Raw genomic sequence first — 14905 nt, forward strand, 5'->3', positions numbered from 1 at the left:
TAGGAGAAGCCTCCCAGTTGACAGGAGGAGACAGCCAGCGTTCCATGCCCTGAGGCAGAGGCCTCTCTTCTGAAGCCTTGGAGCAAAGCCTTCCAGCTCTGCGTTTTCTGAGTGCGGTCCTGCTGCTCCTGAGGATTAGTCTGGTTCCCGCAGGAAATTTCAGAACAACGCCAAGGCCAAGCTTCAGACCACAAGGAAAAGGTGTCTGAATCCAGGCAGATATTTTAAGCAGGGTGTGGAAGCGGAGAGGAGGGAGGAAGTGTGTGTGACGAGGTCAAAGTCAGAGGTCAGGCCACCCTCCCAGTCTGAGTCTCTTACCTGAACAAATGATAGCTTCCCCAGAAAGGTGGGGGTTCAAGCGGGGAGGGGGGAGGGGTTCTTCAGAAGGGAGGGGACAGATGGTACTGGCCACTGGGCCAGATATCAAGCCTCAAGGCCTCCGTCCTAGCTGCTTCTGCCTCCAAAATGCTGGCCCAGAACTGACAACACCCCACTGGCACCCCGGTCTCCGCAGACAACCCCCTACCACCCCCAGTCTCCCTCATTCAGGGCCTGTAGACACACAGTAACACAGTCTGGGGATCTGTCTGCTTTATCCTGAGAGAGCCAAGAGTTCATTCAAAAGAAAGTTGGGTTGGGGGAGAAAAGGATGATGAAAATAGCGTAATCCCAAGAACTCAGGGAGCGTGTGCAAGACCACCAGGCCCCGGAGGAACGCAGGAGCAGCCAGTCCTGGGCCAGGAAGCAGCCTGTGCCCCCTTCTCCAGAGTAGACATCTTCAGCTAAAGGGCTTCACCAGCTTCATGGCAGCATAGTTCTAGGAGGGAGACAAGGATACAGACACGTGGTCAGCCCTTCAGGGAAAGCTCGGTGGGAGCTGTTCTCACTGGGGCTGAGGACAGCCGCAGGTGGGCATTTGGGCTCCTGGGTCTTCACTACTCGCCTGCAGCCTGCCTTGCTACCTACCAGCCCACGACAGGCCCCACACTCTGCCCTTACGGCACTCTCATCCATCCAGCAAAGCTGACTCCGGCCATTTCCACGATTCCTAGCCCCCTACTCTCATACACGCAAAGGGGAGGCCCAGGGCTGACTCATCACCAAGCCACTATCCAGCAAGGCACAGAGTGGGCTGTGGGTACCTAGGACAACCCATAACAGGGGCCAGCATCAGAGATGGGTCACCCTCCACAAAGCCCTTCCTGCTGCAGGCCTGACAGGGGCCTCTCCTCCCCACCGCTCCTCCCAGACGCCATGAAAACACACAACACAACACAGGGTTCTTAATTGGGACAGTATGTTCTCCAGCGCCGGCCTGGAAAGCCAACCCTGGAAACAAAGCCGGCCCTCCTTCCCCGCCAAATCGCTTCTGCCGCCCCAATCTGGCCCCGCTCCCAGCAGGCTCAAAGGGGCCAGAGGAGTCAGAAGTCCCCCCCTCACCCCTCCTAGGGGACTCTCCAAGACTGTGGGGGTGGTCTCACAAGAGGGTGCCCTGCACTGGCTAGAATAGGCCCTCTGCCCTACCTGGCTGAAAGCAGGTGAGCTGACAGACCCAGCCTTCATGAAAGAGGCCAGGTGACTGGGGACTTGGATAGACAGAGATGGGACTGTGGGCTGTAGCCAGGCCTGCACACAGAAGGTATATATCCTGATCCTGCTGGCCCCCGAAGCCTGAAGCCCTGGCCTGAATCCACCTGTGTTCCACATGCTGCTCCAGGAGGTCAGTACATAAAGAAGACGCTCGGGGAAATGAAAGGAGTGTAACTTAGCTACTGGAGTCCAGGCACCAGAGGAGACTCTCCACTCAGAGTCCCCAAAAATGTTCCTCAGCTGTCTTCAAGAGCCAGGAGCATGAAGACCTCCAGGCTAGATGGCACTGGCCTTTCTTCCAGCCACAGCTCTGAGACCTAGGCCAGCCACTCATGGGCCTCACAGGGCTGGGCCCAGCTGGGCAGGGTAGGCACAAAAATAACCATGGTGATGGCACTTGGGGCAGGCACTTGCTCTCCAGGCCCTTAAGTAAGGGACTCAGCTTAACACGCAGCAGCTCGAAAAGACAAACAAACCCGACCTGTGCCCATCAGAAACTTGGGGCTCACACAGTCCAGCCCCTTCCACATACAAGGTCACACACACAGAGGCTGGTGGGAAGTCGGTGGAACCCATGTTCCTAAGTTCAAGAACAATGCTCCATCTCCTACAACAGAGGGTTACTCCTTCCTTCCTGTGCCAGAGGGCAGCGTCCTGCTGAGCCAGCCCAGAACTCTGCATCCCAGAGTTTCCCAGCAACACCGAAGCGGATGCTCCCTGGACCATAGCTGGAGAAGCAGAGTAGACACCAGCTCTGCCTTCTAACTCTCGAACGTAATCATCAGTGTCCTGACTACTACCTCGGGCATCTGCCTCACAGCTTCTCCCTTGTGGCCCCCAGGCCCTCCCCTCCTGGACACACACACCTACTTCCTCAAGCCACCCCATTCTCTGAGTAGAAGCTGACCATACCAAGTGAGAGAATGTGACTTGAGTCAGGCCAGAAGAGGGGGCTAGACCTCTACCTCACTTCCCCAGCCCTAGCTGGCCCAACTGCCAGACACCGATCCCAGGTCACCTTTGGTGGCAGCTCAACCCACCCAGAGGAGACCTGACTCAGACACTGTATTTGTTGTCTGACTTTCCTTAAAGTGTCCCCTTAAATGGCACGAACTTCGACCCTCACAGCCTGGACCTACCCAGGACCTCAGTCAGTTTGGCCAGTCCTGCTCAGTCCAGCAAGTATTCATTGCAACAGGAGCCAGGAGGCAGAGGACAGAGGCTTGCCCCACACCACCACAGGCAGAGCCAGGGAGCTAAGGACCAAGCAGCCCTGGATGGTATGGCCGTGGTGGCCCTGGTATCTCTTGGTCAGATGCCAGTTGGTTCCTACCAGATGAAAGGGACCCCAAGTGTGCACCCTGCCAGTGAGGGACTCCAGATGCAGTCCCTCCTTGTTCCTACTGTTTCCAAGCCCCCACTCTATCAAGGTCCTCAGAGGACCTAGCAAGTGCTGTCCTCTGTTCTGCCACCTCATACCTTCCCTTCCCCACCCAGCTCCACCCCACCCTTCAACAGGCTCCCCTGCCACCCTAGGTCCAAGCCTCCTGTTGTGTGAATTTCCCCCAAAATGATCTTGTTAAAGCTCAGGAAGCAAACAAAACTTACAAGTCCCAGGATGCTCCTGAAACTTACAAGATTCACAAGTCCCTCCCCCACGGCTATTCCAGTATTACACAGTGCTAGGAAGAAGAGACTCTCCAGCTAGTGGAGCTTCCTGTGCAAGTCATGCATGCAGGTAGCTCCAGGAATGCAGATTCTGAGTGTTCTCAGCCATACTGGGGTGGGCTTTTCAGTGGTGCAACTGCCTCTGAGTCTCACACGCTGGAGTAACTGCAATCAACTCACTGGCTCACCAGGCTAGCCACTTATTCACATCCCTCCAGGAAGTCACACAACCCCTCCCCGTCTGCCTGTCCCTTGATAGCCATTCTTAGGCACTTGCTCAATGAGTAAGGATTCCCCAGGGACAAGGCTTTGTCTCCCTCCTACCAGTTAGGGGACACCGAGACCTGGGGTTCTACCTCCTCATTGGAGCAGGTCACTGGTTGTCACCAGACTCTGGGAACACATGGAAAACAAGGGACTCCCCCAAGGCAGCATCTCCCACATCAGGCCTGCTCACCGGGAAGGCATAGACGAAGATGCCCAGGAAGAGCAGGAGGATAAAAAGGATGATGAAGAGGATGATGGCACACCGGAAGCGTCGCCACAAGATGAACTTCATGGTCTTGTACGGAGAGGTGAACCACAGGAAAGAGGTGTCAGGGCGCCTGGAGGTGAGATCCCAGGGGTCAGCAGAGCCCCCTGCAGGACTGTCTCCTTCAGACCCTGCTCTAGCTGGGACAGTGGGTCAAACAGCCTGGCTATGGGAGAGGCGCACCCTGCCTCCATGCCCTCTGCCCCTCCTCCCAGAGCCTCTGCTGAGGTGGTGCTTGCCTGTGCCACCTGTGTTCTCGGTGCTGCTGAGCCCCATCTTCAGGACCCCTTGCTTATGGCCCTCTTCCCTTCTAAACCCGTACTCAGCCACAGATCGCTCCCAATCATGCAGTCTGTGGCTAAGCTTCCAGCATGCCCTGTTTGGTGAGTGAGGGTACACTGGCCTCCAGATAAGCCAAGCTGGCTGCTTCTGGAGACCTGGCTGGGCTGGCCATTGGGAGGATGGAGAAGCCAGAAAAGCCCATTGCACTCACCCACTCCCAACAAAGAGCTGCAAATCAGTAAAACAACTCAAAGAACACAGAGAGCTTTGTGTCTCACTCTTGGCCTTTGTAACATCTGCTGGCTAGCCCTGGGTCTTGGGACTTCCTTCTTTGTCCATCAGATCCCAGCATCCTGGGGTAAAGGTGCCTCTCCCTGCTCTCTAACCCCACAGCATGGGGACAGCACTGTGATAAAGTGAGCCACCTACACTCCCTTTCAAGAACACCATGGTGGGTGGTGTCAGACACAGAACTGAGTCCCAAAAGGGTCATAGGCAACTGTCCGGGAGGCTGGAGGACTTCAGCTGCCCCTCTCCCATTTTGTTTTAAGCTGGAATGACCTCATTTAACTTTGGCGAGCTGAGTATTGTCTATGAAATGGAGGTAACGACCCAGCAGGGGAGATTCCAGGACACTGGACTCTAATACAGTATGCTTGACACAAACCCACAGGGAACAGTTTCTTTGGGGGCCTGTTTCTTTTTGCTTTGTTTGTTTTTGTGTTTTGGATTTTGAGACAGTGTCTTTCTATGTAGCCTGGGTTGGCCTGGAACCCACTATCCTCCTGCCTCAGTCTCTCAACTGCCAGGATAACAGGCCTGCCCCTTCTGCCTGGCTTTGCACCTGCTTCCTGAATTAGTTGAAGAGCCCAGTGTTTGTTAGGGCTGTGTCCACGGCCTGCATCTCTCTAAACCACAGTAAAGCTGTGTACCCGGTGCCTCCCAGATGGCACCGGCCTGCTTCCTGGGACAAGTGACTGACCTTGGATCCTCTAGCTTCGGATTCATGTTGGGTTCATCCCGACCCTGGCCAGCGGGCCGTTCCTCATGTTCACTCTCTGCAACGATCTCCAAGGTCATTTCCAGCTTGCCCTGTGAACACCAATGGAACCTTATTGGCACCTCTGGACAGTGCAGAGCCAGCCCATGACAAACAGAAGGACTACATTGTCATTTTTATTTTTTAAAATACAAGGTTGCGGGGCTAGGGTCGTGGTTCAGCAGTGCTTACTGCTCAATTTCCAGCTCACAGAGAGATGGTGATTCACAACCACTGTACCCTCTTCTGACACCTACTGGACCCTGTATACCTATGGTACACATACAGACATCAGGCACAAACACAGACACATCAAATAAAATAAGCACATCATAGTTAGCGTCAGTTGCCTACTCCACACAAAATGGAGTCAAATGAGAAGAGACTACTCTCAGCTGAGGAATTGTCTAGAAAACATTGGCCTTTGGGCATGTCTGTGGAGTATTTTCTTAATTGTCGATTGATGTGAGTGATGCTGTCCCTGGGCAGGTGGTCCTGGGCTGTATAAGAAAAGGTAGCTGAGCAAGTCAAAAGAGGCAAGCCAGTAAGCAGCACTCCTCCATGGCCTCCACTTCAGTTCCTGTCTCCAGGTTCTTATCTTAAATTCTACAGTAATGGACAATGGGACAATGACCTGTAAGTCAAATAAACAAACCTTTTCCTCCTCAAGCTGAATTTGTTCATGGTGTTTTATCACAGTAACAGAAAAGCAAACTATGATATATATATATCAACCAAAGCATTGGGTTGTTCTAATCACAAAAGCGTTCAGAAATTAAAGAACTATATAAAGAAGGGGTAGTCACCCCACTTACTCAATGTGGAGACAGGTATTCACCACATTCTTTTTTACCATTTTAACCTTTGTGTTACTTTATCTTATTTTATTGGTTTGTTTTTAATTGTGTGTGTGTGCATACATGGGTGACTGAAGAGGCCAGAAGAGGGTACTGGATCCCCTTGAACTAGAGTTACAGATAACTGTGAGCCAGCCAATGTGGGTGTTGGGAACTGAACTGGGGTTTTCTAGAGTAAGACTGAGCCATCCCTCCAGGCCCCTGTTCCCAACATTCTCACTCACTGGAGCTGCAAGTGTAGGAGACAAGCACTCTGTGTGCAGCTCCGTCGCTTTTGCCCTTGCGGAGACATTTCTCCATATAATTATACATCATCTAAAGTTTGGTTCCTAATGATTGTAAAGCACTCTATGGTTGGTTGACCATAATTTATTTAATACTACTTATTTTGGCTCATTTTATGTTTTTTTTTTCAATTCTTTGAAAAGAATAAACAACAGCACAACAAGCATCCCAGAACCTAAATTTATATTGTTATCCAGTTAGTTTTTGAGATGGGAGTTTAGCCGTGGGATGGCAAAGTCCAAGGGTATGGATATTGTTAATCCTACGTTGTGTGGTGCCCAATTGCTTCCCCACACAGTGAAATAAACCATGCCTTCCCCGGCAGAAGGAACTGAGATCTGTCTCCCAAAACTTTACCAATGTGAATGTTTCTGGTCTGTTTGTTTTGTTAACCTAATTTAATAGACTAAAAAGCATCTTTTAAAATAGTCCTTTAGCTACTAGGAAATTTCTCGTGTGTAATGAGTGTCTATGCCGTGAATTAGCTCTGCATTTAGCTTGCTTTCTTTCCCTCTGGGATGTGTTTCTTATTGGTTATCACAAGTCTTTGTACAAGGACATTTTCCTTCAAGGGCCACTTGAGGGCTGGCCAACTACTCTCTCTAAAGAACCAGTCAGAGCTTAACTTCCTCCCTGGTGCTGCTTTGGACTCCAGGGGAGGACTGTTCATCCCAGTCCTCTAGTCACCCCTCCCCCACCCACCAGAGCAGACCCCTGTCAGGCAAGAATGATCCCTGAGTGGGTCCTGCACCAACAGAAGAGGCATGGCCTCTGTCCATCCAACAGGAAGCCCCATTCAGAAATACTCGGAACCAATCTCTATAAGGCCATTTGTCCAATTCAACAGGTCTCCCCTGCAACAGGAGCCTTGAGAGAGGAAGGTTGGAATAGGAAGAGGGAAAAAACCTTAGAAAATAGAAGAGACAGAGAGAGGAGGGCTAGGAGAGGGCTCAGTCAATAAAATGCTTGTCCTGCAAGAGTTAGGACCTGAGCTAGATTCCCAGAACCCACACGGAACCCCAGGCATGGTGATGTGCTTGAAATTCCAGGACTTGGAGAGCAGAGACAGGCTGTTTCCTGGGACTTGCTGGCCAGACAGCCTGGCCTAATGAATGAGCCAGAAGCCAATGAGAACTCCTGTCTTCAAAATCAATCCTGGCACCTGAGGACTAGCACCAGAGATTGACCTTTGGCCACCTCCCCTGCCCCAAACCTGTCCATTCACATACACACAAGCTTGCACATATACACACAGAGAGGAGAAGGGGGAACAGTGTGTGCCAGTGTCCCTGGGCTCCATGGGAGAGACAGCCCATGCCCTCCACTGGACTGGAGAGAACGGACTCACCGCCAGCATCTTCTTCTCACCCTCCTCTGTCACGCAAGGCCACCATCCTTTCACTGTCTTCTGCTCAAAAAGGGACACGAACCATTCAGGGTGGAAGGTGTCATCCAGCTGGTCCAAGGAGCACTTCTCAGCCGTCTTGGCTGGCTTGGGCATGCGGTTGAGATCCAGTTGCAGGGAGCCTGTGGCAGAGGGATGCTCTTAGTGGATGTAGCAATCGCTGTCTATTCAGGACCACTCAGGACCATTGTCACCTCCTCAGCTTGTCCAAGGGGTTAGCTCCACCAGCTCCCCAGCTCTTGTCCATTTCCTCTTCCCTGGATACAGCCTCCCATCATCCATTCAGGCATGCATATGTAATCTACCCATTCTGTTTCTTCACCCTGAGCACAGATGCCCACTTCTGCAGTACATCTAACTGTACAAGCCCTTCACACACCCATGGCCTCCACACACTCATTCATTCATTTGCTTAAAATGATTTTTATCATGGTAAAATATATACATAGATATATACACACATATATATGTATATATAATATATTATATATATATATACATCCATATAGTGTAGGTGTGTGTGTGTGTGTGTGTGTGTGTGTGTGTGTGTGTGTGTTTGTGTGTGTATATGTGTGCTGGTTAGGTTTGCTTATTCCACTTGACACCAGCTAGGATCATCTGGGAAGAGGGAACCTTGATTGAGAAAATACCTCCATTAGAAAACACCTGTGGCCATTTTCTTGATCAATGATTGATGTGGGAGGGCCCAGCCCACTCTAGGCAGTGCCACCCCTAGGCAGGTGGTCTTGAGTTGTATAAGAAAGCATACTGAACAAGCCATGGGGAGCAAGTCAGTAAGCAGCATTCCTCCATGGTTTCTGCTCTTATTCCATGCCTCCAGGTTCCTTCATGCCTTAATTTCCTGTCTTGGCTTCCCTTGATGATGGACTGTAACCCGTAAACCAAGCAAACATTTTCCTCTTCTGCTTGTTTTTGGTCGTAGTGTCTATCACAGCAATTAGAAAGCAAACTAGGACAGGGTGTGTGGGTGAGTACACAGAGGTATGGGGATGTGCATGTGAGTGTGCATTTATGTAGAAGCCAACGGTTGATATTGGGTATTGTGGTGGTTTGAAAAAAAATGGTCTCCATAGACTCAGGAAGTGGCACTATTAGGAGGTGTGGCCTTATTGGAGTAGGTGTGGCCTTGTTGGAGTAGGTGTGGCCTTGTTGTTTGGCTTTGAGAGCTCAGATGTTCAAGCCAGGCCAGTAGCTGCCTGCCAATCGGGATGTAGATCTCTCAGATACCTCTCCAGCACCATGTCTGCCTGCATGCTGCCTTGCTTCCTGCCATGGCAATAATGAACTAACCCTCTGAAACTGTAAGCCAGCCCCAATTAAATGTTTTCCTTTATAAGAGTTGCCATGGTCATGGTGTCTCTTCACAGCAATAGAAGCCCTAACTAAGACAGATGTCTTCCCTAGTCACTCTCCACCTCATTTTCTGAGATAGCACCTCTCACTGAACCTGGAGCTCAAAGATTAGTTGACTGGTCAGTGAGCCTGTCTCCACCTCCCCAGCACTGGGATTACAGACACATGCTGTCACACTTGTTTCTTTACGGGTGCTGGGGTCCAAACTCAAATCCTCATTCTTCTGCATGGAAAACATTTTACCCACAGAGCCATCTGCCAACCCCCACTAATTCCAACTCAGTGGCATTAGATAGCTTTGTGATGTTACACAGCTGTCCCCACTATTTCCAGAAAGTTCTCGTCCTCAAAGAGGAACTGCCTGCTAAGCAGTAACTAACTCTCTTGTCCCCTCAGCCCTGGATACCAGTGTTATCTTGTCTGTGTGGACATGCCTCTTAAAGTTACAAACATCTGCCCTTAGGTGTCTGATTTATTTCATTGAGCAAAATGTTTTCAGTCTGTCCATAGCCCTGTATATCAATATGTCTTTTACAGTTGAATCATATTGCTCTAGGGACACAATACATTTTATTTATCCAATCATCTGTTGGTGGACATGAATCATCTTCCTCCCGTGATGCCTACAGACTTCTGATGGCATACATGGGCCAAGTTCTCTGTTTCTCTTTTGAGACATAAAACATGTGATTAGGAAATGCAGTCTAGGGTGGAGAAGAGAAATCTGAGGTACCCAAAGGCAGTATTTGTTACTGGTTTAAGTTTCATTTTAAAAAACCTGTTTACCATTTTGAATGTTGTTTATTTTCTCAGTAAAAATGAAATTTTCTTTTGAAATAAACTTTCCAAAGCCTCCTTCATAAAGGATAGACTGATGCCAAAATATCTGTTTTTAAAAAAAGATTTCATGCAAAATTTAAAGGCAGGGTCTGGAGAGATGGCTCAGTGAGTAAGAACATGTATAGGACCCTCCCAGCTTCCATGCTGGACAGCTCACAACCACCTGTAGTTCTAGTTCTAGCAGAAGCACATGCCTCTAAACTCCATTGGCATCTGCATTCATGTGTAGAAACATACACACAGACACATATTAAGAATTAAATAAATATTTTTGAAAATAAAAATGGTAGAAATGATTTGTAATGTATCCTTAATATATAAAAATCTCTGAAGACCAATAATTAAAAAATGAACATTCCGAAACCACGAAAAAGAATCACCAATAGTATAACAATAGATATATTTTAAAGTTCTACCTCAAAAACAACAAATACAAATGAGAAATAAAATAGCATGTTAGAAATTATTTTTTTAAAAAAAAATAATAGCAAAAGCCAGTGTTTAGGCACAGTGGTGCCCTAGTTCATACAGAGCACAGGGGAAACCTTCCTGAGCAGCAGCTGAACAAAGTGTTTCAATCTGTGAAAACGTGCAAAGACTTAAGAGATCTTCTGCCTGGCGTGAGAAACTGTGAACAATGAGTTCAAAGATGGATACTGGGGGTGGGGACCACTCACACTGGAGAACCTGAAGATAGCCAACATCCACCAAGAGATACAGCCAATCAAAACAGGGTACATTTGCCTGATGGAATGCCAGGCAGACATCTGTGTGGTAATGCAGATGTCCATGTAGATAGACACCTACTACGGTCAGGAGAGGACAAGCCCATTCACACACACAGGGAGGTATTCAAGTATACATACACATCACACATGTGTATATGTATAAAATGTGGATATGATGCACAAGTGTTCATTTATATTCATATATGCCAGGCTATCTCTGAATGATGAAATAGGGAAAAAATACATTGTTTAGTTCTATTTTTCTATAAGAATCCTGCATAGAACAGATAAAATAACAAGATTCAAACTTAGAGTCATCATTTTTACACCCCACTATTACAATGAACTTCCCAAAATAACCCCATCCCATGTGTCACAGCTAGCCCTGGAATGACGGGGGAGGGGGGCTGGGCAGGAAGACCAGTACACAGACAGGCAGGCATGCCCATCAGGACCTAGAGCTATGCAAAAACACACTCCTTTCTGACTTCTGTAGACAAGGGCCACCCAGGAGGGCATCCGTGACCTGTCCAGAGCCCCCTTGCTGCCAGATGATGGGTCAGAACTTGAAACCAGGGCTCCTGACCTCCCAGGCTACCTTTGTTATGATTTTACTATTTGTTTCCAACAGTGGTAAAATTCACATAACACAAAATACACCACTCCAGGGGCTGGAGATGCCCAGCAGTTAAGAGCACTTGCTGCCCTTGCAGAGGACCCAGGTTTGATACCCAGTTCCCATAAGATGGATCACAACCATCTGTAACTCCAGTTACAGAGGATCTTGCTGTGGGATGGTCTGTGCCCCCTCCTCAGTTTTAAGCAGTCATGTACCCAAAAAAAAACCACGCCTCTATCAAGCCAGATACCCCAAGGTCATTGGCAGAGCGAAGTCTCACAACAGGATCTGATGCCTTCTTCTGGCCTCTGTGGGCACTGGTAATGGACATGGTGCACATACATGATTGCAGACTGAATACTCATATGTATAAAATAAAAACAAATCTTGAATTTCTAAAAAATCCACCACTCTGAGCATGTTCAAATCTACGGTCAGGAGTTGTGCTATCATAGACCTCCACCTAATTCAAAATATTTCCAGCACCTAGAAAGAAACCTGTCTTTTTGTCTACCAGACACTGGCTCCCCATGCTTCCCATTAGTCTACTCTTTCCTGCTTTGGATGTGTGTGTGTGTGTGTGTGTGTGTGTGTGTGTGTGTGTGTGTGTGTGTGTGTGTGTTTGTGTTCATGTTTGTACAGACGCACATTTGTGTGTACATGTACCTGTGCCTTTAAAGGCCAGAAATCAACCTCAGATGTTGTTCCTCAGGGGCTATCCACCTTGTTTTCTGAGACAAGGTCTTTCACTAGCCTGGAGCTGGCCAAGTAGACTACATTGAGTCCCTAATGAGTATCAAGAATCTGCCTATCTCTACCTCCCCAGCTCTGAGATCACAAGTAAGTGCCGCCACATCTGGCTTTAAAAAAAAAAACCAAAAACACATAAGTTTTGGGCTTGAAGCCAAGTGCTCAGGCTTGCACACCAAGCACTTTGCTGACAGAATTGCCTCCCTGGCCTTCTTCCCCTCTTTAGATCTGCCGGGTGTGGGCTAGATGTGGAATTATGTAGCACTTGTCTCTCCTCCTCTGCCACTTAGCATGTTTTCAAGGTCCCCCAAATGGAGTCGGGAGCAGTACCTCTTTCCTTTGTGTAAATGAACAATGCACAGGTATGGACAGACCACGTTTCATCATTTTCCTGCTTTCGGTAGGGCTGTTACTAACCTGTTTCTCTCCCAGCACCCCTGCTGGCCCCATACCACTCCCCCTTGTCTTCATGCCTACCCTTCAGCCCAGCTCCCCATGCCTCAGCTTAGCTTCTCAGGCTGGCCAACCACAGCCCTGTTCATCAGGAGAGTCTCTGAGGCACAAAGATAAGCAGTGACCTGGTCCTCACAATGTCTGGCCTCTGTACTGCTAAGCTGTCGGAAGAGAGGCCAGGCAGCCGCACCGGCTTCTGCCCACGCCCCTGCTCTTCCTCATGAGTTCCACTATCTCACACAGCTCAAGGATCACCTCTGCTCAGGACCCACTCCAAAGCCACCCTGATCTGACAGTGTTCTGTGTTACATACTGCACTTAAGCTGGAGACTCACTGACCCTGAACTTCTTGAGGGAAGCTCAGAAGGATAGAAACGAGACTTACCCAGAAAGTCATCAAAAGAGAACTTGTCATTGTCCCAAATCTGGAAGACCACGCGTGCTGGGATCTTGCTCTCTGTCTTGTCGAGTCTCCAGAAGGCATCCTGACCCAGAGTAGGATTAAGGAAGCAAGGTTAGAAAAGTTTGTCCACAGCCGCAAACAGGGAAGCCCCGCTAGCCTGGGAGGCTCCAGGCTCCAGGCTGGAGCAGTGTGTCCCTGAGGGTCATGTTGAAGCCAGGTCCTAGCAGGAAGACTAGGAAGGGCCTGACCGTGGTCATGGGTGTGATAGCTGGTTTTTAATGTCAACTTGCCACAACTTAGAATCACCTGAAATAAGAGTCTCAGTTGAGGAACTGTCTAGATGATGTCGGCCTGTGGGCATGTCTGTGGGGAATTGTCTTAATTGTTCATTGATATAGGAAGGATCTGGCTTATTGTGGGTGGCACCATTCCCTAGGCTGGGTCCTGAACTGTCTTCCAACAACCTAAGAAGGAAATGCAAACTTTCAGCTGAGAAACCCAAAGCACATAGAGTGTCCAAGGACACAGAATAGGGAGTGGCAAGCTGGGATTCAAACCCAGGCAGTCAGGTTCCAGGGTCCTGCTCTCAGCCCTAACCTGGGCTTTGCATATGTGGTCTCTGGGATGTGTGGGCTGGCAGAGAGCATTCAGAGTGTACCCCCAGCTGTTGTTGAGAGGAAGCAAGGCACACTGCTGTAAGTAGCTGGCACTGAGGCAGGTCCCCAGATCCTCCTTCCTACTCCTCTAGCTCACCCCCACCTCCAGGGCCCACCAAGAAGTTTCCCCTTCCTGCTAGAAGAGGACACTTGGCCTTGTGGCCTCTCTCCCATAGCCCACAAGTCAGTTCCTTCTGGAACCAAGCATCTGAGAGATGTGGGAGTGAGTTGGCCAATGAGTCACTTGACCAACAAGTGAGTTGGTCATTCTCCACCTGGGACTGTCACTGGGCTTCTCTGTTCACTGTGGAACAACCTGAGCAGGTAGCAATGTATAGGAAACATCCTGTGGAGCCAACCTGAGACCTGGCCCCACATCTCCTGGTACAAGATGGGGAATTAGATCAGGTTAGGCCAGGTAACCACAGGAGTGTCTGGCCCCAGATGCCATGAAGATGGTTAATCTTCTATGTCAACTTGACAGTATTTAGAATAACCTAGGAGACACACATAGAGCTGTGTCTGTGAGGGTTTTTCCAGGAAGGTTTAACAGGGGAAACATCCTCCCTGCAGGGGGCATCATCTCAGGGGCTGGGTTCCCAGAATGAATGGAAAGGGGGAGAGGAGGAGGACAGCTAAGTACTAGCCGCCTCCCCTCCTTGCTTCCAGTTCTGTGGAGAAGTCACTGCACATTCCCCACACTACACCTTCCATGATGGACCGTCTCTCTTTAAATCATCAGCCCAAATAAACATTTCATCCCTTACATTTCTGTCAGGGACAGTGTTACAGCAACAGCAACAAGTAGCTGATGAGCCCACCAAACCTGCCACGAACACCCCAGCCTTCATAGTCACACACACACACACACACACACACACACACACACACACACACACACACACCTCACTCACCAAACTTCCTAAGGGAAGACCGTGGCCACTGTCCACAAAGAGTGGCCATTACGCACAGTGCCATAGCCTGGGCTGAGGCCTGCATTGAAGGAAAGCAGACCAAGGCTGGCCCCAGCCACCCCTCTCTGTCTCTGCCTCCTGCTTGGCTGCCTGGCCCAGCCTCCTGCAGGTGCCTGCTTCCTCTAGCCAGCTTTTACAGCCAGCTCCAGGCTGCCTGCAGGGCCGCCAGCAACCTCCATTCCTCAGCAGGCTGGTTTACGGGCTCAGTAATGAGTCCGAGGTTCAAACAGCCCCTGGTGGGAGCAGCTGGTCAGGGGCTCAGCCTGGGGAACGAGCCCCCCCAGGTCCCAGGCGCTCATTATGCTCCCGGCCTGGGCCCTTTTACTGGCTGTTTATTTGCAGGGTGAGGGCCTGCCTGCATGGCAGACCCCGGTGGGTGTGCTGGACTCCAGGTGGGGAAGAAGGCTGAACAACCAGCGGGGGTTCAAAACAGTGGGATGAAAGGAGACC

The 14905-nt window shown here is 49.7% G+C and overlaps 1 protein-coding gene across 23 annotated transcripts in view; it reads right to left on the minus strand.

The window, feature by feature from the left end:
• Window positions 1-576: 576 nt before the first annotated feature.
• Dysf (dysferlin) overlaps window positions 577-14905 on the minus strand; it is a 201430-nt gene continuing 187101 nt past the window's right edge. For 15 of the 23 annotated variants that reach the window (XM_052718958.1, XM_052718953.1, XM_052718955.1 and 12 more), the window contains 5 exons: window positions 12808-12907; window positions 7602-7780; window positions 5055-5164; window positions 3716-3863; window positions 577-817 (listed from right to left, as the gene is read on the minus strand). In XM_052718958.1, the coding sequence (XP_052574918.1) occupies window positions 779-817; window positions 3716-3863; window positions 5055-5164; window positions 7602-7780; window positions 12808-12907 (576 nt within the window). In that variant the 3' untranslated portion in view covers window positions 577-778. Of the gene's footprint in view, window positions 3864-5054; window positions 5165-7601; window positions 7781-12807; window positions 12908-14905 lie in introns of all 23 variants that reach the window. The other 8 variants (XM_052718943.1, XM_052718938.1, XM_052718937.1 and 5 more) reach the window with 1 other exon arrangement.

The sequence above is a fragment of the Peromyscus californicus genome, unplaced genomic scaffold, assembly GCF_007827085.1.
Source record: "Peromyscus californicus insignis strain IS unplaced genomic scaffold, ASM782708v3 Scaffold_6__1_contigs__length_162567912, whole genome shotgun sequence".
NCBI lineage: Eukaryota > Metazoa > Chordata > Mammalia > Rodentia > Cricetidae > Peromyscus > Peromyscus californicus.